The 24,162-nt window shown below is 51.7% G+C and overlaps 1 protein-coding gene across 2 annotated transcripts in view; it reads left to right on the plus strand.

Annotated features, from left to right (window-relative positions):
* Window positions 1–24,162, plus strand: part of LARS2 (leucyl-tRNA synthetase 2, mitochondrial) — a 143,926-nt gene that overhangs the window by 111,627 nt on the left and 8,137 nt on the right. For both annotated transcript variants that reach the window (XM_026500640.4, XM_044384796.3), the window contains 5 exons: window positions 4,930–5,030; window positions 7,405–7,587; window positions 8,745–8,914; window positions 10,978–11,055; window positions 14,051–14,162. In XM_026500640.4, the coding sequence (XP_026356425.2) occupies window positions 4,930–5,030; window positions 7,405–7,587; window positions 8,745–8,914; window positions 10,978–11,055; window positions 14,051–14,162 (644 nt within the window). The remainder of the gene's footprint in view (window positions 1–4,929; window positions 5,031–7,404; window positions 7,588–8,744; window positions 8,915–10,977; window positions 11,056–14,050; window positions 14,163–24,162) is intronic.

Genomic DNA, 24,162 nt, shown 5'->3' on the forward strand with positions numbered 1-24,162 from the left:
TCAGTTGCTTTTACACGTCTATTCCCAGTACCGTTTGTCCAGCGGATGAATGGACAAGTAGGGAGTATGTTACACTGGTTGTGAATCTTAGTAATGAGCTTGGCAGTGATGTGATCTCTGCTCCAGCAGGACCGGGTTCCAAGTTCAGCAGGGCCCTTGACATCCCCTTGGCCCTCATTCCCCCACACCTTGCACCTCCCTGTCACACCAGTGCCTCCTCCCTGTGGTGTGGATGGTTATTTCTGAGCATGTCTCGGGCTGCCCATTTTACCGTAAGCCTTCTAGCGGCAGAGCGCTCAGTAGCCGGTTGCTGCTTACCTGCGTGTGGATTGGATTAACAAGTGTGACTCCTCGCGCCGAGATAAACTGCTTGTGGGTGCCTGTGACCAGCTTCAGCCTCGAGAATGAAAACCAGAGTCCTGTGGATCATTCCCTGGAGCACTGCAAGAGTGGGGGATGGGGCGGGGGGGGCGGGGGAACCACTGGAGAATGAGCGAGACTCGGGGGCTGGGACGCGCCCCTCCCACCGTGAAATCCAGTGGGAACCCTCTTGGGGCCCTCTCCCACGCTCGTGCCCTTGCTCCTTCCTGCAAGCTTCCTGCGAGCTTGAATGGACAGAGTCTGAAATCTCACTGCGCCTCTCCCTGCAAAAAGGTCACGGCCGCAACCAGAACCCAGACGTCTACAGCCCGCCCTTCATCCACTTTCTTCCTTCATCTCTCGTCCCCCTGCATGGTGTCCCCACCTCTGCTGCTGGCAGGTTTATTTCTTCCCTCGGGGACACAGAGTTGATTTAGGGCAAACCAGTGAATGACTGTTGAGCATCCACTTGAACTAGGCACGGAGAAGGGGCTCCCAGGAGGAAGACAGGAGGCGACTCACCTGATTACACAATACGATTTACTATCTGCCGAGTGCAGGTACTGGACCACCCTGGACACACCAACAAGGAGAGTTCTGGGGCCAGCCTCCAGTGTGCACAGGCCACTGGGATCCCTTGCTGGGAAAGGATTAGAAATGGTTTTGAACCAGGCAGAGCTCATCGATGGCGTCAGTAGCCGGGCTGGTGTAAGGTGGCACTTGGTGCCACCAGCCCACGGTGGGAGGCTGGTCACACGTGGGTCATCAGTGGGGGTGCTTATGTTGTGAAAAGTCATCCAGCTTTACCCCGGGACTCGTAGACTTTTCAGTATGTGTGATGCACTTCATCTCACAGTTTCCTTTTTAAAAAAAAAAAAAAAGAAGAAGAAGAAGAATTGTAGGTGATCAGGCCTGAGGACAGCAGCCTCAGGCAGAAGGGCTGGAGTTGGGGGCAGACGCCAGCAGGTGCAGCGCTGTTTGTTCCCAGAAGGTGGCAGCATCGAGCCACTCGAGAACCGGCAGGACCTAGAACAGAATTCCTGGTTTCTTCCCCAGCTGCGTCTGGGGCTGAAAGCCACGGATTTTCGTCAGACTACTCATCTTTATCTTTGGGATCCAGATTATCCCCTCATTTATTTATTTGGCAGAGAGAGAGACAGCCAGCAAGAGAGGGAACACAAGCAGGGGGAGTGGGAGAGGAAGAAGCAGGCTTCCCGCTGAGCAGGGAGCCCGATGCGGGGCTCGATCCCAGGACTCTGGGATCACGCCCTGAGCCAAAGGCAGACCCCCAATGACTGAGCCACGCAGGCACCCCATCCATCCCGGTTTTTTATTTCTCCTAAGAGTGGCCAGAGCCATGCACTTAGAGTGAGAGAGGAAAGGAAAAATCTCGTAAACTGTAAAGTTCATCCCACTGGCATTGGGCGCAGCAGGGAGAAGGTGGCGGTCTGGTTTGTTGTCTTTTTTTTTTTCCTGTCATGCTGCTGTAAGATTGTCTGAGGAAGATGCCAGTCTAAAAGATGACCTTGTGCAGCCTGAGTGCGCACACAGACCACCCCGTCGAGTGCACGGATGCTTAGCGAAGGCGCCACCGGGTTTGGGGGGCACCCCGTCCTTCTAGAATACCGGCTCAGCTTGCTTGGTGCTTTTGACTGTGTTCGTGTCCAGTCTGTTCCTTCATCCGCCCAGTAAAAAGCGGCCATATGATCTTCTTATTTTGTTTAAAAACTGTGGCCATATACGTACTCTAGTATATGTATAGGGGCTGAAATCCAAGTGCCACCTTACACTGCTGGGAAGGGAAAGATGGCTTCAGGAGCCAGCAAGGGCAAACCCCCAGCGTCGTCCTCCCTCCGTCTCACTGTCCACTATTTATGCGTATTTATGCACTCAATCATCCCTCCGTGTTTGGACATTATTTCAGCCTGCTGTCTGTTGTGCACAGCGCCAGGTGCTGGGGACAGAGGGAAGAACAAGAGAATAGTCCTTGCCGTGGTGGGTGTAGGGCAGGGCATGCCTGGTCTTTATGTTGTAATCATAGCACAGCCCAGTCACACTCGTCACGGCAGTGTGTGACGGACGCCACAGGACACAAGGGACGGCGTGGAGGTGTATGCTGGGGACCGAGGAGGCCACCCAGAAAAGGGAATGCCTGATTCTGTGGTGAAGGGGGAGTCCAGGTTTCCTGGGGAGCCTGGCACATGCTGGGAACAACCAAGGGTGTGTGCGTGACCTCCGTGAGGAGCAAGTGTGTTTAAGTGTCAGAGAGACCCCGGGAAGGTTCACACGGCAAGTGGTGGAGAAAATCATACGCTCGGTGTGTGTGGGTACAGTTCTTTGAGCTTCCCGAGGAAGATGCAGACCTGGGGTCCTTGGGCATCCACCTGCTGTGGATGAAGCGTGTGTGTGGCCCGAGGACATGCGTTCCTCGTGGTGTGGGTGCGGGTATTCCTGAAGAGGGGGGACTGCAGACACCATCGCACCCCCTTCAAGGCACTGCCGTATCCAAACACAGCATACGATCCAAGCGTGTTTGTCAAGTAACCTTTCGTGGTTTTCGATGTAAAAATCTCACATTTTCTAGGAATCTTGGGGGCACAGGAACTGTGGCAGCAGAGGGCGTCAGGCGGCTGAACGTGGCTCTGCCGGTGGAACGACCTGGGGGAGGTGGGAGGAAGGCAGTTTTACGACTCAGAAGAGTTTATTGTTAGGATGGATTTTAGAACCTGAACAAGGGTGTTGGTGACTTCGCACACGCACGTGTGGGGTTTCTTCCAAATCAACGTGGTAGCATGGCGGGTGGCCCCTGTGACGTTGAAGAATAACATTGAGTAATGTGGACAAGGTCTCAAAAACGTGTATTGCATTTCCACTTGACTGTTAAATATACTGAGTCTTTTCCACCTTGGAAAATACCTCACCACCACCACCAAAGTCACACGTGCACGCACGTATGCACACACGCCCTTGTAAGATTTTAAAATACGAAGGCTAGGAATCCCTTCTTCCTGGCTGACCCTCCTCTCTTTCCCCGTCCCTCTCTTTGCTCCACGCCACCCCCTGAATCCGCTAGAGAGTTTCCCCTTAACTGCATCTGTCCACACGGCCATTTGATGAGGGCCACACAGGTACACATCGGGGGCCCAACTTGGCATCACGGTTCATCTACATCAGATGGCCTCGCGCAAGAAACAAGGGTCCAAATTAATCAGATTAATCAAGCCAGCGCCTCCCTCCGCGACGACGGTGACACTGGTAGCCCGCCACGCCTCTGAGGTTCTCGGTCTCTTGAGCCCCTGCAGAGGAGCCGCCTCGCGTAAGTGAACTTGAAGCACCAAGGGCTTGTCTGTTGAAAGGTGCCCCGTGCTGCCGGCAATGCTCGCGGAGAACGTGGCTCCCACCGCACGTCCCCGCCTGCTGCCGTTAGGAATGCAAAACACGCATCCATGATGAGCTCCCATCTCCCCAAATCTTTCTGCGAGTTTGGAATGGGGCTCGCTCACGTGCTTCACACCCGAATCGGGTGGATTCTTCGGAATATAACCTCTCACGGCAGAAATCAAGCCCTTCCAGCAGAGGGGTCAACCTCTACCTGCCCCCTTCAGAGAGGACGTTTATATCTCGCTATTCATCCAAACTGACGAAAACCAGGCCCTATAACCAAATTATAATCCGTCCGTACCGTAGACCTGTTAGAGAGCAGTTTAAAGCTGAGATAGACCTGTATGGACTGTCGTGGAAAATCCTTCCTGTGGTCACGTGAACTACCACGAAGTAGTATGTACGTAATGATCTGTTTAAGTCCAAGAAAATTATACGAAACTGCATATACACATCTGTATGGGAAAGACATTCAAAAAAAGTCTCCAGACTTTTCCAGGTATATTTACCGTACAATTAATAACAACTGTCTCCTCAGGGTAGGGACAGGCCTAAAAAGATGAGGGTAACGAATTTGAACAGGAAGGGTAGATGCATGATGAATTTGTGTGACTTACACATTTTTTAAAGAATGTGAGCAGGCCCTGGTCACCAGGTGGAGGGGAAAGGCAGCCTGCTTGAACAGAGCCCCAACTTCGACCTCTCTGCCTCCCCTTGAGCCCTTCCTGACACCGGACTCAGCACGTTGCTGACATTTGTATGGTTCTTTAATGTTGACGGGTATTTTCAGGCAGGCGTTTACTTGAATCTTCCCGACAGCCCTTGGACAGACTTTTAGTGCCTCTACTTGACAGATAAGCAAATGGGTGCTAAGAACAGGTAAGGGACTTGCCTTGGCTCCTAGAATGCACTGAGTAGGAAACAGGTCCAAATCCAGGCCCTTCCGAATCTGAAGGCTCACACTCTGGCCGCTTCGCCAAGTGGAAGGCAGCTGGTTGGGCTTGCTGTTCTCATTGCTGCTTCATAAAGAGCCGTTTGTCAGGTGGGTTTCCAAGTGGCGTTGACCAGCCCACCTGCTTTCATGAAGGGCAGCTGTCTCTGTCCATGGGCTGAGAAAGTTTGTATTGCTGTCTTCTGGATGCTTCAAATCCCCACCCATTGATTTTTTTTCCCGTTATCTCTCCTCAGAGAGCCCTTCCATAAGCTGCTGACCCAAGGCCTTATCAAGGGGCAGACGTTCCGCCTGCCATCGGGACAGTATCTACGGAGAGAGGAAGTAGATCTCACAGGTAAGAAGGGCCCATCCGGTCCCATCCAGGTACTCGCAGAGAAGAGCTGAGGCCAGGCCTGAGAGCCGTTGACAAAGCAGGTGTTCGCCCGGGGCCTCAGCCAGGTGGAAAATCCAGGGTCTCTGGGCCTCGGCCTGCTGCGGGCTGGGGGCCGGGATGGCTGCCCGCCCCTCGGCCCCAGCCCCATCCTGTGTCCGTTCACTTCTGGCGGGGGGTTTTGTTTATGTGTGACCCAGAGTCAACCCGGGCATCCCCTCATGTCGTCGCTCATGTTTCACAGCGTATCTCAGGAACAGAGCCCCCAGACCCAAGAGACACTCTTCTAAGGCTGGGGTACTCCCAGCACTTCTCCCTAGGCGGTCTCGAGATGCATGTCAGCACCTCAGGGCCACCCCAATACCGAACCCCTGCAGCACCCCGGAGCAGCCCCGTCTGGCACTCCCCTGACTTCCCCTGCACTTTTCCTCAGGCGTAGTTCCTCCCACCACATCTTGAGGTGGCACCATGACGATGTCATGTGCTCCCAGCCAACTGATGATATCAGTAGAAAATGGGAGTGGGGGGGTACATAGGGGCACCGGTGAGAAACGCCCAGAATTCTGGCCATTCAGTTTGGAAAACCCAGGGCACAACGGAGGAAATCATGTAAACCCAACAACCCCCTAATGGTAGGCAGCCTCCCAAGCCAAACACTAGAGAAAAGATTTAGGTGGAAGACATCAGTGGAATTACCTAATTAATGCAGTAATAAATCAGGGTTTGGAATGGTGCAAGGGAGAAAAAGAAGCTGGAAAAGCAGAAATTGGCAGTGTTTCACCAACACGGACCAGAGGGGAAAGGAGCCAAATCCAAAGGACATATAAATTCAGTTGTTTGTGAAGTGCTCTCTGTGTTAAGGGCAGGGCTGCCATGTACAGCTGTGCAGCATGTGCACTGCACAAAAGCACCCAGCCAAGGGGGGTGAGCAGGGCCTGAAGTCCAGCCACTTGCCAAACCATGCACCTCAGGTGCCAAGAGAGGGACACCTTTTCCTAACTTCTCAACTGCTCTGCCCAGGTAGTTGACTTTTTCCTAATTTGCACAACAGTGCTAGAAAGAGTAGCTACAGCCCGAAGGAGATATGCAGGATAAACAGAACAATGGTTCTCTGAGCCCCAGCCTAGATAAAGCAACTTCAGTCTCCCTTTGCTCCGATGTCATGGGGCCAGACGTGTTGTGAACATCTTTTCCCTTCCCACGCAGAAATGCCCCTTGGGAGAGAATACTTGGATCAGCAAGGGCAGACTTCCATCTCCTTCATGGGTGTGCTTCTGCTGAAGTATGGAATTAGCTCTTAGGTACACACACCAGTCCCTTGGGAGCTTGGTTGCCGCTGGAGTCCGGGACTGTGTGGCTGGAAGGAAGAGAATGCACCCAAAGGCACATTGACCACTGGCTATAGAGATGTCACCCCAAGCCGGCTGCCGGCGCTTGGGCCAGGCCTCACAGCACACCCACAGCCACCGGGCGCCACACAGATGCCAGTCCTAGAACTTTCTCCCTCTCCTTCAGTAGCCTCTGGTTCCTCTTCCTCCTCCCCTCTGTTCTTCTGCCCTGTTCTCCTTCCTCTGCCAGGCTTGGCTTCTGCTCTCCCCTAACTTCTGGTTACAAGGTGACCTTGGGGAGCCACGATGCCGTGTCTGGCCCCATCTCCTTAGGACTTTATGGTTCCAGTGCCCGGCGACATTGCAGCAAGAGCTTCTGTCTCTTAGTTCTGGGGCCTGAGAAGGACCTTCGCCTTGCCAGATGTCCTTCCTTGTCCCAGCCACTGGGGCTCGGCCACAAGGTCACCTCATCCCAACCAAGCCATGGAAGGCCTTCTCTGTCAGCACCCTCGGGACCGGTGGTGTGGAGGTGGGGAGGAGCCACTTCCAAAGAACAGGCCATTGTGACCACGTTGTGGTGACTGGAGTGACCTCTCAGGGGGCTTTGCTGCTCTGAGACCCTGACTGGTCAGCTGCCGGCTTCCAGAGGAGACCGCGAATCCATTAAGAAAACAGCAAAATGTGCAAAGCTTTGTCACACCGTTCTTACTCTCTCTTTTGTATAAATGGCATTTACTTTATAAAACAGGGAATAGCTTTGTCCTACTTTGTGGTGGAGGCAAGCTGGCACGGGCCGTATATGCCCGAAGGGAAGATTTGTGGTGGGGGGCGGGCCTCACTCGTTTCAAAACGAAACCATTTCCTGTGGTATACAGCAGAGAAAGGCGTGTTGAGCAAATTCGTGGGTCCTTCACATGGACACTCTGAATTGCTCTTGCTTATTGAACGAGCTTTTAGAGAACCGGCCCCGAGCCACACCGTCCGTCCCCGTGTGTTACTTCTGTGCACAGGTGCTGTTCCCGTTCATGCGGAGACGAAGGAGAAGTTGGAGGTGACGTGGGAGAAGATGAGCAAGTCCAAACACAACGGGGTGGACCCCGAGGAGGTCGTCGAGCAGTACGGCATCGACACCATCCGGCTCTACATCCTTTTCGCCGCCCCCCCTGAGAAGGACATCCTGTGGGACGTGAAGAGTAAGGCCCCTTCCTCTCCCCGGCCCGCCGCCTCTGTGATCTGCCTCGGACGCCGGAGGGGTTCGGGGAGGGAAACGTCCGGGCTGAAGACAGTAGTAAGGGTTCTAGGAATCAGGTCCATGAAGGGAGTAGCGGTTTGTCCAATGTCCTATGCCATTCTCAGCCTGGGGTTCCCAGATGGAAGGGGGGAGCTGGGGACCGTGGTGGATTCCCAGTCCTCACCCCAGACCTGCTGACGCAGCGTCCGGGGGGCCCCAGGCACCTGCCTTTGGCAAGCGTGTGGTGTGCTGATGCCGGTTCTACAAAGACCCGCCTGAGAACATTCCCCGGGGAGCCAGACTGCCATCCCTGTCACCCTGGGGCCCCTCTGTGGTCCACAGAGGCCAGTCCCCTCTTGATCTGCCCTGAGAGGTTTGTTCGAGGGCAGGGTCGTCACCCCTTCCCTGCCCAGAAAACCCTGCCTGGGGCCTTCTCCTGATGTTCCCTGTGACCCCCTCCATCACCCACAGCAGCCTCTGGAGCCCCCTCGGGAGATTGGTCTCTGCAGAGTTGGTTAGATCTGAAAAGGCGTGATGTGAAACCTTGTTGGGTAGCTGGCTGCCCTAGAATACACGGTCCCGTGGTCGTTCGGTTTTCCTCCCTGCCGTGTACCCCCGGGGTCGCTTTGGGCAGGAGCAGCCAGATGCCTGGGATCACCGCTCACGCAGCGTGCCCTTGCCCGTGATAAGTATGTCCCAGGGGCCGGTCCCAGAACCGGCTGCGTTGGAATCCCTGGGGACGTACAGAGGGCCCACGAGTGGGCATAGGGGTCTTTGAGGGATGCCTTTGCGGCAGCAGGCTTTCTTCCTCAGGGCAGCCGGGCACGGAGGCCCTTCCTCCCCAGGCTTCTGAGCTCATTGTGGGCCGGGGTGGTTGGTGGGCGGCACTCTGAGCAGCCCTGCGGTCCCGTGCTCCGAATACCCGGGGCTCTGGGATGAGACGGAGTCCGTGCTGCGCTGAGCTCCTGGACGCTGGAAGCCAGGGTGGCCCCCATAGCTCCCATCGGGGCACAGTGACGCATGTCTCAACACACACGTGCCTCTCGGGGCTTGGGGAGAACCCCATCAGTCGTTCACGTGTCTCTCTTTCTCTGTCTCGTCTCCTGACATGAAACCCAGCTGACGCCCTCCCCGGGGTGCTGCGGTGGCAACAGCGGCTGTGGGCCCTGGTGACCCGCTTTATCGAGGCCAGGGCTTCTGGGATGGCTCCCCAGCCCCAGGTGCTGAGTGACAACGAGAGAGCCGAGAGCAGAAAGCTCTGGGAGTACAAGAACTCGGTCATCTCTGAGGTCAGGAGCTTTCTGGGGATTCTGGTTAATTCTGTGACAGAGCATGCTGGTCCGGGTGGGCCACCCTGCCTGGGGGCCACCCCACTGTGGGCCTTCTTCCTTCCTCGCTATGACTGCCCCCTTGGTCTTGACGGGTTGCTCTCACCGTGTCGAGTATCTCACCGAGCTGGGGCAACAGTCCACATGCTCTAATGGAAAGACATGCTTTCAGGAAAGGGCTTCCTCCAACTGTGTCCACCACGGGTCCCTCCCAGATCTCGGGAGGCCACTCCCTTCCCACAGCTCCACACTTCACACACAGGCAGAGAGCCAAATGCAGGACCACACTGCCGACAGTCCACATAGGAGATGAACGGAAACAGAAGTGGCGAGTTGAAAGGGGCATGAAGAGACTGCTCTTTGGTCTCCTCACTTTACAGATGGGAAAGAGATGAAGTCCAGAGCCTAGAATCCAAGTTCTGGATACCCAACATAGCGAGGACTTCCCCACCCAGTTACGATGTTACGCAGTATCTGTGTGGGTTATTGTGGGTTAACTTTTGCAAATAAATGATGTGTTTGTGTTACTTTCATAGAGCAGGTTTTATTGTCTCAATCATTTTTTTTCTTTTTTTAAAGATTTTATTTTTAAGTAATCTCCACACCCAACGTGGGGCTCGAACTCATGCCCCTGAGATCAAGAGTCGCAAGCTCCACCGGCTGAGCCAGCCAGGTGCCCCCAACTCATTTTAAAAGATTCGTCATTGATAACAAATCCCGATAAATTTCTTCTCTAGAAGTCTGACATTGTACCATAACATTTGCCTTTTTTTTTTTTTAAGATTTTATTTATTTATTCATTTGACAGAGATAGAGACAGCCAGTGAGAGAGGGAACACAAGCAGGGGGAGTGGGAGAGGAAGAAGCAGGCTCATAGCAGAGGAGCCTGATGTGGGGCTCGATCCCACAATGCCGGGATCACGCCCTGAGCCGAAGGCAGACGCTTAACTGCTGTGCCACCCAGGCGCCCCGACATTTGCCTTTTTAAGCACCTTGTGAAAAAAATATCATAGGTCTTTGAAAGAAGGCATTTAGGAGATCGAAAGCCATTTTTAGTGGGTACCAGAACCCCCCATACTCCTTAGGCTGAATTTTTTAATTTAATTTTTATTTTTTAGAATTGCTGATTTAAACTTATAAAGTCAGCCAAGGTCACTTTTCTGGATTCTGGTAACTGATGACATCGAAGAAACAGAGTTTTCATGAGGCCCTGGGTCCAGCCAGCAGGGCCTCGTTCAGTGACATGTCTTCAGGGAACATTCCCATCCCCTGTTCTCTAGTGTAGAAACACCGAGCTCACGAAGTTGAATTCTGTGATGTGAGTGATGCCTGAATGATTGTTTTCATGCCACGTGCTTCCTCTCTGCACTTGGCACATTCTTCTCTTCTGTCAGATCATAGAATTGGGGTATTTCAACAAGCTGGAAACTCTTGACTTCTTTCGATGTGTTGTTTTTCTGTATTCTTGGCCATGGTCGAATTTGAAAAGCACACAAACAGGAAGACGCTGACAAGTCATATTTGTCTTTTGTATTTTGTCGATACCATACTTGAAAATGCAAAACTCACCTTATCCCACATACAAATAGCCTTCGTTGTGAATAAGTCACGGAGCCACAGAGAAGCGACATCCTGCGCCCCATCTCCTGTTGGCTTGTTTTGATGTTTGCTCGTCCACGGGTCCTGCCTCCTGTCCGGGCAGTGAGCAGCGTTTGGTGTCCCCACTGGGAGAACCAACACTGTCCCAGATGCGGGGAAGCAGGAAGCGTTGAATAGTGGAAACACCGTTGACCCTGATTTTGAAAATCTTTGTGCAAATGAAATGTTACCGTGATTATTCGAGATAGTGAATGCATGTATAAATATCTTTGATTACATTCATTTAATTCACTTTTTTTTTTTTTTTTGGATAATTCATATGCTTTGTTGTTGCATTGCGTTGTTTTTTTTTTTTTTTTTTTTTTTTTTTGTGGAAAGCTTAAAGGGCTTTGGAAGAAAGAGAATAATTCAACCTTTATCAATAGGTGACCTCCCATTTCACAGAGGACTTCTCACTGAATGCTGTGATTTCTCAGCTGATGGGACTCAGCAGTGCCCTCCTGGTAAGTGGCCCTCCTGTCCTCCTTTGCCAGTAGCCGAGGAGGGTGGGTGGCTTCCGGCCACATTGTGAGGTGGCCTGCAGGGTCCTGGGTCGTGGACAGAGAGCAGGACTGTGGTGTCACCTCCTTGGTGTGGCTCTGTTACCTTAAAGAAGCATTTTTTCCATAGTCACAACCTAGTTTTATAGCTGGAAGGTTCTTAAAGATTGTCTGGTCCAAACCCCACCCCCTCCCTCCCCTCCCCCACCCCCATATGTTGCAGATGTGGCCATAGACACCCAGGGAGGTTCGATGGCATGTCTGGTTGATTAGTGACAAACCAGCACCAGACTCAAGCCCCCTTCTCTTCCGGCTCTGCTCTTTTCTTCCTGCTTCCTCTGCCTGCTTTCCTGATTGATCTGATACCCCCTTGGCATTGCTACCACGTTACACTCCTCTAACCTGGACAGATCGGACTCGTGCTCACGAAAAACCAAAGTCAGCCTTTTCGCATAGACTCCTCTTCTTGCTACATGTGACTAGAATTTTTCTTGCCAGGGGAAAGATGTGTCAACAAATGGAGTTTAGGCAAGAGGTTAGCTGTTTGGTCAACAGACAACAACAACAAGTACATTAAAGCTATTACCACCTTTTATAATGAAGCTCTCCCCAAACTTCAAGAACAGTGGAAGAAATTTACAGGTTTGACTACATAAAACTTGCCATTTTTAGTCTATTAAAACATGCCATGTTACAGAGCAGGTAAAAACCGGGGAAAATATTTTATAACAAATAAGTCCGATACGAGGCTTAACATCCTTGATATGTGAAGAGCTCTTTACATATGAATATGGAAATGCCTCGCCTAAAAGTGGTCAAAGGATGTGAAAAGAAAATCACCCACAGAAAATGGGATGGAAATAATCTGTAAACTTGGCAGGAAAAAGTATTTGCCTTACTAATTATCGTGAAACACGAATTAAAAGCATGATGCTATTTTTTGTAACCTATCAGATTTGTAGAGGCTTTTTGACATAAAGTCCATCCTATGGCAAAGACAGACAGTGTCACACCCCAGCAGTGGCCCTGGTTGATGTAACCAGGGAGCCAGGAAGAACTTTGGCTTTGAAGTCGGTAGCCCTGTGATTGTTTAGGTACTTTGACTCAGGGCCAGCCATCAGCAGGTGACTTACAATCACAGAGACACAGAACTCCAGCTGTCCCCAGTGGGGATCGTGAAATGACTTCTGTCATATCAATAGGGAGGAAATGTGCCACCAGCCTTCACATCGTGTCTTCTAGGAATCCTCAGTATCGGAAACCGTTCATGACATAACGTCAGATAAACGCACAATACCGAAGTGCTCACAGGATAAAAATTCCAGTCGAGCAAAAGGGTATGTGGACTGATGTGTATAGTCACATATTGTTGCATTTTTGGAGACTGGAATAAAATATATCAGTTTTTTTTTTCTGGGTGGTACAATTGTGAGTGATTTTATGTTTCCCAGATTTTCTTTGCTGAGTGTGTGTGGGTGTTTTTTTTTTTTTTTCTTTTTTAAGATTTTATTTATTTGTTAGAGAGAGAGAGAGAGTGCACAAGCAGGGGGAGGGACAGGCAGAGGCAGAGGGAGAAGCAGACTCCGCTGAGCGGGAAGCCCAAGGCAGGGCTTGATCCAGGACCCTGGGATCATGACCTGAGTTGAAGGCAGATGCTTAACTGACTGAGCCACCCAGGTGCCCCATGTGTGTGTTTTTTTAATCGGGAAAAAAAAAAAATGGCAAATGTTGTAGAAAAATGAAATTGAAAATAAAATTTCTTCTCCCCGATAGCTAGTTCTGTCTGCAGCCCTTCTGGTAGATTCTCTCCGTATCCTCTCCCGTGGAGTTATATTCAAATCTCTTAGGCAGTTTTGCAAAGTTTTGCATGCTTTTTAAAAAATGGATAATAATTTTGGCCTCTCTTGACCTAGCAAAATAACTTGTGTGGGCTTCCTACTTTTAATTTTAACAAATATACCATAAAATTAAGCCAAAATTATTTTTGTCTGAGTGTTAAAAACAGACTGAATGCCACCATCACATTAGGCTGGTTTTTATCATGACTTCCCCAGGGTGCCTGCCCTGAGAACCACCAGCCTCTGGGAAACTCGGTTCCGTTGTTCTTCCCACAGCCCACCTCCCGCCGGGCTGTCCTTGGTCTACACTCGCCAGCTCACTCCCTGCTTTGCTGACCACCCTCCCTCCCCACCCGCACCCCGTGGAATCCTGTGACACCCTCAACTCATTTGTCACTTTTCTCCCCCCTTGGCTGTCAACTCCCTGAGAGCAGAAACCGTGCTCTTCTGGACATTTATCCCCAAAGTCTAGCCACAAGTAGGTACCCCATAAATTAAATGGGTGTGGCTGCATTATGAGACTAGCTGCACCGCAGGAAGAAACTGGGTGTTTACTGTAACCTGCACAGCTGTGTAATAGAAGGAGGACCCCTGAGGTCCCCGAGGGGGCAGGAGGACCCCTGCACTGGGCGCTCCACATTGCAAAGCCTGTGAGCAAGTCTCTGCATGTCTCACTGGGCCCGCAGCTCACGGGAAACCTCGCAGAGCGGCCAGGAATTTAACTCTGGTTTAAGACAAAGCTGGATTCTCGTGGGGGCCACGTCACTTGGTCAACCACGTCTCTGGGGGCACATGACTCCCCTTTCATGGCCCTTAGCGGCTCCATCCGTCGGGTGGGGTAAGAACTCCAGCGTCCGAGGGCACTTGGGGGACCACGTGAGTCGGCCTCAGACCGAGGGCAGGGCACGTGGTCCGTGAAGGGCGGTGTGCGTGTCGTGACTGCTGCTGCGGTGCTTTTCATACTGTGGTTAAACGGGGCGAGGTCTGTGTCCAGAGCAACCGTGGATGGGAAGGAGGGTTTCTGCCTGGCTGCGTGTGTCTCTGGACTCCAGAGACATGAGTGGCCTTCCTCGCCCTTCGATCGTCTCAGTATTCTTCCACTGTTCTTTTCGGTTCCTCAGCAAGCTTCACAGAGAGTGGTTCTCCACAGCCCCGAGTTTGAGGACGCGCTGTGTGCCCTGATGGTGATGGCAGCCCCGATGGCCCCTCACATCACCTCGGAGCTCTGGGCAGGTAGGTGGGGGCATCCTCGTCGGACCCGTGACCGCTAACCAGCATGCACCCGAGCCTGCTGGGGCTCGAGCATGACGTGGGGCTCAGATGTCCTCAGGCGTGGGGTCCGGCGTTTGGCATCTGTACCGGGGACCTCCCTGTCCGTAGTCGGGACGGTGGTACTTCTGTGTGGTCACCCCTGCCGAAGGGGAAGACCCTTCTCCGCTTTGGCGCGCCGTGCCCGCACCGCTGGGAATATGGACAGCACTGCAGGCCGTTCTTTCTCCTAACCCAGCCTCCTGCTCTCCGTGTGCCATGACCCCACATTCTCTTTCCAAGGTGGACACTCAGGTTTAGTCCTACTTTACAGATGGAGAAAAGGGCGCCTGGCATCACGTTGCAGATCTAAAACTCACTTAAACTGGGATTCGGTCTCTTCTAAACTGGGCACCGAAGCGAGTCCCACTGCCTGAGGCTCACGTGGGCTAAATGTGGAAGCTTCCACCCCACCTGCCCCTTGGAGGTCCCAGTTCTGGAGCTGGGGGAGTGACTAGAGCGTGTTTTTGTCCTTTTTTTTTTTTTTTTTTTTAAGATTTTATTTATTTGAAAGAGAGCGTGAGCCTGAGCAGGGGGAAGGGGCAGAGGGAGAGGGAAAAGCAAGGTCCCTGCTGAGCAGGGAGCCCGATGTGGAGCTCGATCCCAGGACCCGGGGATCGTGACCTGAGCTGAAGGCAGCCGCTTCACCGACTGAGCCACCCAGGCGCCCGCAACTGGAGAGTTTTTAACCAGCTTCTGGGTGATTCTGCTGCCCAGGCAGGCGGGGGGCTGTGTCCCTCCACTGTTAAGACCTGGCTGTCAGAGGAAAGCCTAAGGCAAGACTTCATGTGCTTTTTCTCTCAGAGGGCAGCCTCGTGAGAGCATTTTCAGGGCCCTTTGGTCGTTCTAAAAGGCCATCACTAGAAGTACCTACATCCTCTCCTTTTAAGAAATAATTTGAACTTCCCTTACCCTAAGCTGTCTTCAGTAGTTAATTCTTTCTTTTCCTTCTTGTCATCTCTCTATTTTGTTAATTTTAACGTGGAACTACTTTTTCAGTTGGCGTGAGGTTTATCGTGTCTTCCCATTTCCTCTTTTTGGACACGTAGACTATTTCTAACGCTACATCGTTGTTTTAAAAGTTGAGGGGCGCCCGGGTGGCACAGCGGTTGAGCGTCTGCCTTCGGCTCAGGGCGTGATCCCGGCGTTATGGGATCGAGCCCCACATCAGGCTCCTCCGCTGGGAGCCTGCTTCTTCCTCTCCCACTCCCCCTGCTTGTGTTCCCTCTCTCGCTGGCTGTCTCTCTCTCTGTGTCAAATAAATAAATAAAATCTTAAAAAAAAGTCGAATAGCCAATTTTTTGTTCACACACGAACTCCTCAGAGCACATACCTGAATGCGTAATGCTTGCTCAGAAGAGATACGAGCTATGAAGGCTTGTGATGCCCATCCCCAAGTCCACTTCCAAAAATTCTCTGGCTCGTTGGTAAATATGCACAAACGAGCATCCATCATGATTCCAGGGGTCTTGCAAGGACTTTGGAATCCCTTGGTGATAATCCCACCCCACGTGCCGGAATAACCCAACCTGGGCCCACTCCCTCTCTCTGAAATCCTGAGCCATACGCTCACGCCTCCGCTGCTGTGAGGATGAACGGCCACGCACCTTATGGGCCAGAGCAAGTGGTTACGTCTCAGAGGAGCTCAGGCCCCCCGGCCTTGGCCTCAGTGTCAGAAGCCCAGTGTGGCCTGTCGGGACCAAGTCAAGACGGTCAGAATGCAGAGCAACAGTTTGGCCATCTTTGCTTTACGTGGGGCTCCCATTAGTTTCTTAAGGGTTTGCAAAAAAAAAAAATTCATCCGTGAGTGTTTCCAGTTTAAAAACAAGATACACGTGTAAACGTTTTGATTTTTTTTTTAACTTGTACAGTTTTTAATCACTACATCAACTGCCCCCAGGCACGAGTTCGGTAACTGTTCCAGTGACGTGTCTAGCATTTGCTTCCGTAATCCGCCAGGGACAGTTCTGGGCAGAGATCCGAGTTTCCACTTCAGATGATGCCCTGGAAGTGGAAAAGATAGGAATGATTTTAAGACTCTCGATCCATGTTGCCCAACGATTTTCCTGAAAAGTTATCCCTGTTTCCACTCCAGGGTCTGTTTTTTGAAGTGTGTGTTGTGTTTTGCTGATTTAATTATCGGATTTGTCAACATAGTTTTAACATCTGGAGGGCTGCCTCCCTTCTTTTTTTTTTTTTTTCATAACTATGTGGGTGCTTCTCACCTGCTTATTCTCCTCAGTAGAACTCTGGTGTAATTTTATTATTAAAATTCTTGAGATTTTGATGGAAATGTGGGTAAACCTAGAATTACTTTGGGAAGGCCTTACATCTTTACCCCTTCCAGACCTCCTTGGGGTCTGTCTCTCCCTTTTTGTTTTTAAGGTTTTGTTTTGGGGGTGCCTGGGTAGTGCAGTTGGTTAAGCATCGGACTTGATTTCAGCCCAGGTCGTGATCTCAGGGTCATGAGATTGAGCCCCGTGTCAGGCTCCTCATTCAGCACGGAGTCTGCTTGAGATTCTCTCTCCCCCTCCCTCTGCCACTCCTGCTTGTGCTCCTGTCCCCACCCTCTAAAATAAATAAATAAATACTTTTTTTAAAAAAAGATTTTATTTTTAAGTAATGTCTACATCCAGTGTGGGGCTGGAACTCACAACCCCGAGACCAAGAGTTGCACACTCCACCAACTGACCCATCCAGACACCCCATCTCTCTCTCTCTCTCTTCAAGACTTCCCTTATGCTGAGTCAAGTTTTGTCGTTTTCTTCATGGAAGTCCTATGCATTTCTTAAGATTATTCCCAAGTATTTTTTTTTTATAGTTTATTTGTATACTTATTCTCTTACCCAGATTCCCTACAAATCTCTCCTACTTTGGGTAAGAGGTAAAATCCTCTTAGATGCGCTAGGATTCTGTGATCAGTACCTAAGGATAAGTGTTTCCTTTCTAACGGCTATGGTTTGGCGTCTATGTATGTCCCGTGTATTAAACTTCTCAGAAAACCCTATGGAATGTTCGAGGGGCTGGTCCAGGCTGTGCTGTCTCACTTCCGGATTGAAGGGGAACTAATACGTCCCTGTTGGGTTTGATGTTGGCTCTTGGTTTAGGATAGATATTCCCTATAATGTTTCTGTTTTGTTTTTTTAAGAATTTTTTAGAGAGCGTGAGCAGGGTAGGAGAAGGACAGAGGGAGAGGGAGAGAGAATCTCAAGCAGACTCCCCACTGAGCATAGAACCTGATGCAGGGCTTGATCTCACGACCCTGAGATCATGCCCTGAGCTGAAATCAAGAATCAGATCCTTAAGTGACTGAGCCTCCCAGGCACCCAGATATTCCCTATAATGTTAAGGAGGCAGCTCTGTCCTTGTTTTCCAGAACTCATATTAGGAATGGGAGCTATATTTTATTTAACATCCATTCTTCAGTTGTCGAGGTGTTTGTATCATCTGCTTTTAACTTCCCCCTTTGCCCTGTTGGTATCACTCTTGCCCAGTTAATTGACCGCCTAATGTCTCTCCCGGCACAGATTCATCTTGACCATGGTGTAGCGGACTTTGAGTATACTGTCAAATTCTTTTTTTTTTTTTTTTTAAAGATTTTATTTATTTATTTGACAGAGATAGAGACAGCCAGCGTGAGAGGGAACACAAGCAGGGGGAGTGGGAGAGGAAGAAGCAGGCTCCTAGCGGAGGAGCCTGATGTGGGACTCGATCCCACAACGCTGGGATCACGCCCTGAGCCGAAGGCAGACGCTTAACGACTGTGCCACCCAGGCGCCCCATATACTGTCAAATTCTATCTGCTAGTGTTTTATTTAGAATTTGGCCATTATTTTCCTAAGGAAGACCTGTTTTTCTCAGTGTGCGTGGTCAGGCTTGGAAAGGAGGGTGTCGCTCATGCCGCCGAGTGAATTGCATCGGGTTTCTTGGTCTTTTGTGGTGCTTTAGAACAGACACGGGAGGATGAGACATTTACCCATTCTTCGTTGAAGAGACAGGGTGCCCTAAAGAGGGTTGGTATCAGGCCCTGCCACGCTAATGCCGTCTTCTATCACCCAGCCTTCTGTTCTGTCCGTGGGAAGGAAACATGACTCCTTCATTTAGCGTGGGCAACCGCGTTAAGTCTTTTCAGTGGCTTGCTGTTGTTCATCCTCTCCTCGTCTCCCTGGGCGCTAAAACAAACCAATCTAATTTGTAATAAACGTACTCTTATCCCGGAATATACGCGTCACTTCCTTTTATCTTCCTTTTTTGTCCCGCATTATCTGCCTTCCGCCCTCATTTCCTTTCTCCCACGCAGGACTGATGTCAGTGGGATTTGCAGGAACACCCCCCACCACCTTGCGTCCCCCTTCAGTTGTGTTGTGGGTGGGCAGAGAGGATCTCCTCTCCCCAGGACCCTGTCCCTCCCTGGCGGGCCTTAGGGTACAAGTACACACCATGGCATGGCCCCGCCAGTCTGTCCTTCACGTGTATGACAGGCTCCCCACAGGACACACGCTAAAGCATCGTGATAGAAACTAGCCCATTCCAAACCTTGCGCCGTGATTTTTCCTACACGCCGCACGCAGCTTTTGTGAGCCGTAGCATAGTGAATCGGTAGAGATTGAATCTTAGTTTTACTAAGTTTTACTTAGTTTTTTTGAGCGCGTATTAGGTGCCAGGCTGTGTTCTGGGCATTTGTGGGAGAACTGGGGAGGGCGGTCTAGTGAAGGTCTGCCCTCAAGCTTTACAAATTCATAGCAGCTAATTTTTTTTTTTAATTCGAGGAAGCAGTGGGGGAAGCCTTTGTCTCCTGGCTCTCCACATGTGTACGTGTGACACCCTCTGAATGAGCCGCAGGGTCCATGACAGAGTCGAGTGAGGAGTCCCACGCACCTGGCGTGGCACTCTGGTCACAAAGTCACAGTGTGGGCAGGTGCCCTCGGGAGAGAATGGAGACGTGACTCCTTCCTGCCTCTCCCAGAGCCGAAGAGGGCCAGTGTCTCAAGGGGTGGGGAGACCTTCGCGGACAGAAGCACTGTATCGTGAGGAGCGTCATTATTGTCATCCCGCAGTGTTGGTCCTTCTCGATCCAAGGCTTTGGACAGTTTCTACACACATTTCATTTGTTCTAGAAAACTTCGCTTTCACGTGGCTTCTAGTTTCATTCCCGCATCTTCGACAGATAACTCAGAAGGGCTGTAAAGGGAAGATGGTGAGGGAGGAATGTTCACATATTGCCATTTTTCTAGAGTTCCCTAGGGAAGCAGGTTTTCACAGAATTGGGATCTGTCTTCTAGGGGCGATTAGGGGTCCTGTGGGCAAAATGGCCATCACTGCCATGGATAGAAAGGAAACATTTCAGAGAGGCTCCAAGAGTCCCCTACCCATCCCTTAACGTGTCGGCGGAGACCTTCAGTAAGAAACAGAACCAACGTCTTGGCAGTTGGCAAACTGTAGCAGGATGAGGAGATCTTTTTTCCTTCCTGACGTTTTGGATCTGGGGCGCTCAAGACACCACATCTGCATTCACACGGTTACCTTGTGTGAACCCCGATAGAGTGTCGTGCTCCCGGCTGAGGGTGGTAGCTGCTTGCTTAGGGAAATTTTGTGTATGTGGAGTCCCTGATACTGTTTCCAGACAAAGGACGCAAGGTTTGCTTTGTGGGTGGACAGTAAAAGAGCAGAAAATCACCGGCAGGGAGCTTCTCGGAGGTACTCTGGTGGAGGCATAATTTCATCATCATCAAAAATGACCTTTCTACTAGACAACAGCGTGGATGGATCCGAGGGGGATTGTGCTGAGTGAAAAAAAAGTCCGTCTCCGAAGGTTGTATACTCTGTGATTCCATTTATATAACGTTCTCGAAGTAACCAAATTACAGGGATAGAAAACACATTAGTGGTTGCCAGGGCTTAGGGACTGGGCAGAGGGGCTGGTGGCCATACAGAGGGACCACGAGGCGTCTCGTGGTGGCCGAGCAGCTCTGGGTCTTGACTGTGGCGCGAGTTATGTGAAGCTGCACGCTCGTGGTGGTGTTCATAGATGCTCGTAAATGAGGAGATCTGGGTAAGCTCTGTGGACTGTGCCCTTCTCAGTGTCCTGCTTTACACGTGACCACGGGGGGAGGCAGGAGGAGGGGTCACATTTCCTTTTCTTTTCTTTTCTTTTCTTTTCTTTTTTTTTTAAATTTTTTAAAGATTTTATTTATTTATTTGACAAAGCAAGAGAGCAAGAGAGAGGCACAAGCAGGGGGATGGGCAAAAGAAGAGGGAGAAGCAGGCTCCCCGCTGAGCAAGGAGCCCAATGTGGGACTCAATCCCAGGACCCCAGGATCATGACCTGAGCCCAAGGCAGATGCCTCACCGACTGAGCCACCCAGGCACCCCGAGGCGTCACATTTCTTTACAATCTCCTCTGAATGTTTCGTTATTTCAAAGTACATTTTGTTTTCAAATGTCTTTCTAACCTACCCGTCCTGAGTGCTGAGATTCTGGCTCTGGAACATAGGAGACCATGAGAGAGGAAGGAAGGGAAGAAGGAGTTTGTTGTGAGTTGAAGAAAGTTTTAACACACGCACACACACACACACACACAGCTGACCAGATGCAGCCACTTGTCCTGCTGGTGTCTGAGGTGTGCGCCCGGCACAGCAGAGCAGCACGAAGTGGCCCAGGATGCAGTCCCAGGATCGGCCTGCCCTCCAGGTCCCCCTTGCTCCTGTGTAAGCCCCACTTCGGGAGAAAAGGCCCAGAGCCAACTGCAGAAAGGAACTCCCCCTCCAGTGTAGCTCTCGGGGCTTCTTCAAGCCAAGCAAAACCTTGATTTTTAATTGAAAAACTACATCTCGGGGCGCCTGGGTGGCTCCGTCGGTGAAGCATCTGCCTTCGGCTCAGGTCATGATCTCAGGGTCCTGGGATCGAGCCCCGCATCGGGCTCCCTGCTCAACGGGAGCCTGCTTCTCCCTCTCCCTCTGCAGCTCCCCCTGCTTGTGCTGTCTCTGTCAAACAAATAAATAAAATCTTTTAAAAAAAGAAAGAAAAGTTTTGTCTCTAACACATACTGTAAAACATGAAACTGTCGAAGAAGGGTGTGTCCTCAGTCCCGTCGCGCCCTTGCCCCGTCCCTCTGTTGCTCTGAGACCCCCTGCTCCCCGTTTGCTGTTCAGTGTGACACTAGACCCCACGCACGCGGTACGTGAAATGTGCACCTGTTCGTAGGCAGATGTTGGCGTGCTGCACAAACAGCTTTCTCTCTGTGTGTGTTTGAGAGCCGTCATGCGTCCGTACTTCCGGCGGACCCTTGCTTTCTCACCAGCCACGGAGTGTGCCACCCCATGAGTGTGCCACGAGTCATCGAGCCGTCTTCTGCTCGTGGGCATTTGGGTGCTTGTCCTTCTGCTGCTGCTTTTTGTGCTGCTTTGAGTTTAGCCTCTTGTCCAAAATACAAGTTCTTTACAATGTGGAGGTAAGATCTCTGTTTCTGTTTTTCTGACACGCTTACGGCTGCGCAGCAGTTTTTTCTTTCTGTCTGGATTCCTGCCTCAGGCCATACCTCGTGCAGGCTCCAGGTCTCCCATCAGCACCGTAATTGTGAGGTCACAGCCAGGGGCACCCCGTGCCCCCCACCTTAGGCATTCGGAATTGACTCATAAAACTGGGAAGCATCAGGCTGTGCCACAAATCCATTTTTCTTTGTAAAACGGCTGCAGAATAGTGTAGCTTAGCGTTTTGCTACACATATGTGCCGTATGCCTTAATTTCAGCACAGCTACAGACCTACAGATCACATAGGGGTGTATGCGTGATCACTGTAAGGAGAATAAGTTCTCACCGACGTTCTGATGGCATTTTACGTACGAATGTGTGCCGCGTCCGTGGTGTTATCTCAAAACAACACCAGTGGAATTCCTTCCGTGGGTGAAGGCTAAAAGGAAGTGGCATCCTGTCCTGTCCATGTCCTTGGAATCGCCGGGGCTGGATGAGGCTCAGTGGGCCCCAGAGGCCGTGGCGTCCGCACGTCCACCCTGGTGTGTGTGTGAGCGCAGAGGTGGGGGGTGGAAGCAGGTCTGACGGTGGCCAGCAAGAGCGGCTGCCGTCCCCAGACGCCGTGCCCGCCCCAGCGCCCGTTGCCGGGCGCCGTGGCGCTGTGGTGACCTCGCCAGCTCTCAGAGTATGAGAGGCGCTTGCGTCAGTTGTGTCAGTCATTTCGAAGGAAGGTCAGCGACAACAGCTCTCCCAGAGGAGGGGCAGGAAGGGGGTGGGCCACGGGCGACAGCCGGCCCAGCGCGGTGGCCTTGCGTGCCAGGGCCTTGACGCATCCCAGCCCGTGTTCAGACTTTTCTCCAGGTGCTGCCCAAAGGCCAGCTCTGGACTGGCATGTGTCACATAAAGAAAGCATCATATTTGCTATGCAAACGTTAGATGTTTCTACTTCCCTAAAGAGCAGGAGGCAGAAGCACTGCGGAGAATCCACAGCCGTGAGTTTCTGTTCCGCCCCACAGAGCAGGCCGGCCCCACTCCCATCTATATGGAAACTCTGGCGGGGACCCAGCCTGCTATAAATAAGCATCCTGGCTGCTCCAGGAAGGCCGGCCTTCCTCATTTTTTTTTTTTTTGTCTAAGTGGAATTTGCAACATCTTCTGCCCAGAACATTTGTGTCCAAGGCCCTTTCATCTCCCAGGCATCCTGTTCGACCGCCATGCGGACATTCTGGAATCCTTCCCACTGCAGCTGGGTCACAGGGTGAGCCACACGGGGCCAGCCTCCTCAAAGAAAGAAATGGTTATCTCCCTTCTGTGACCTCTGTCTGTGTTTAGACACGGGCCTCCATAGCACCCCTTCTGAGGAACGGGCAGGAAGCCCTTTCGGCTCCTGCCAGGCAGCCCATCTGTTAGCGATGGAGGAGGTTCATTGGTAAGTGCTGGAAGCCCAGGGCACAGGGGCCAGCGGGGCCCAGGAATACGTACGTCTTTGACACCACTTGATCCTCAGACTCTGTTGGGCCTTCCCTCCCCTCAGACCGGCTAGCAGCCCAGGCTTTCAGCGAGAGCACCAGAGAGCGGGACTTGGACGTTCAGCACGTACGTCTGGGAGCCTCATCCCGGAATCAAGACAGACGTCGACAGAGCAGAGGGGGTTGCTGCTCCTCAGAGTGGGCCACGGACCGGAGGCCGGTCTGGGAACTGGCTGTCACAGTCCACCAATGATATAAACGGCCTGAGCTTAGAACGCAGATCAGCTGTGTCACGGAGCACACATCCGAGTGAGGCTGCCCCGTGTGTTCGGCAGCAAGACTCTCCCAAGGAAGCGGTGTGTCCGTCCATGTCCCGGCCTGTGCTCCCGCGCATTGCAGACGGCCACATGGAGTAGCTTCACGTGGTAGCTTTGGGTTGTCCTGAAACCGTCCCTGGTACAATATAAAAGAAACCTCACAAACGGATAGGGAAGAGGTTTATGCTCCGAATTAGGTTTGGAAAATTAACCATGTAATGCTCCTCTGCACTTTAAGATTTTATTTATTTATTGGAGAGAGAGCGAGCAGGGGGAGAGGAAGGAGGAGGGGGAGAAGCAGGCTCCCCGCTGAGCAGGGAGCCTGATGCGGGCTCCATCCCAGGACCCTGGGATCACGACCTGAGCCAAGTGCAGACGCTTCACCGACGGAGCCCCCCAGGTGCCCCGATGCTCCTTCACTTTACACACAAAATGAAGTAGAGCTGGATTCAAAAGTGAAACGGGGGGGGGGGGGGGCGCCTGGGTGGCATAGCGGTTGGGCGTCTGCCTTCGGCTCAGGGCATGATCCCAGCGTTATGGGATCGAGCCCCACATCAGGCTCCTCCGCTATGAGCCTGCTTCTTCCTCTCCCACTCCCCCTGCTTGTGTTCCCTCTCTCGCTGGCTGTCTCTGTCTCTGTCAAATAAATAAATAAAATCTTCAAAAAAA

This window comes from Ursus arctos, unplaced genomic scaffold, assembly GCF_023065955.2.
Source record: "Ursus arctos isolate Adak ecotype North America unplaced genomic scaffold, UrsArc2.0 scaffold_14, whole genome shotgun sequence".
NCBI classification, from domain to species: domain Eukaryota; kingdom Metazoa; phylum Chordata; class Mammalia; order Carnivora; family Ursidae; genus Ursus; species Ursus arctos.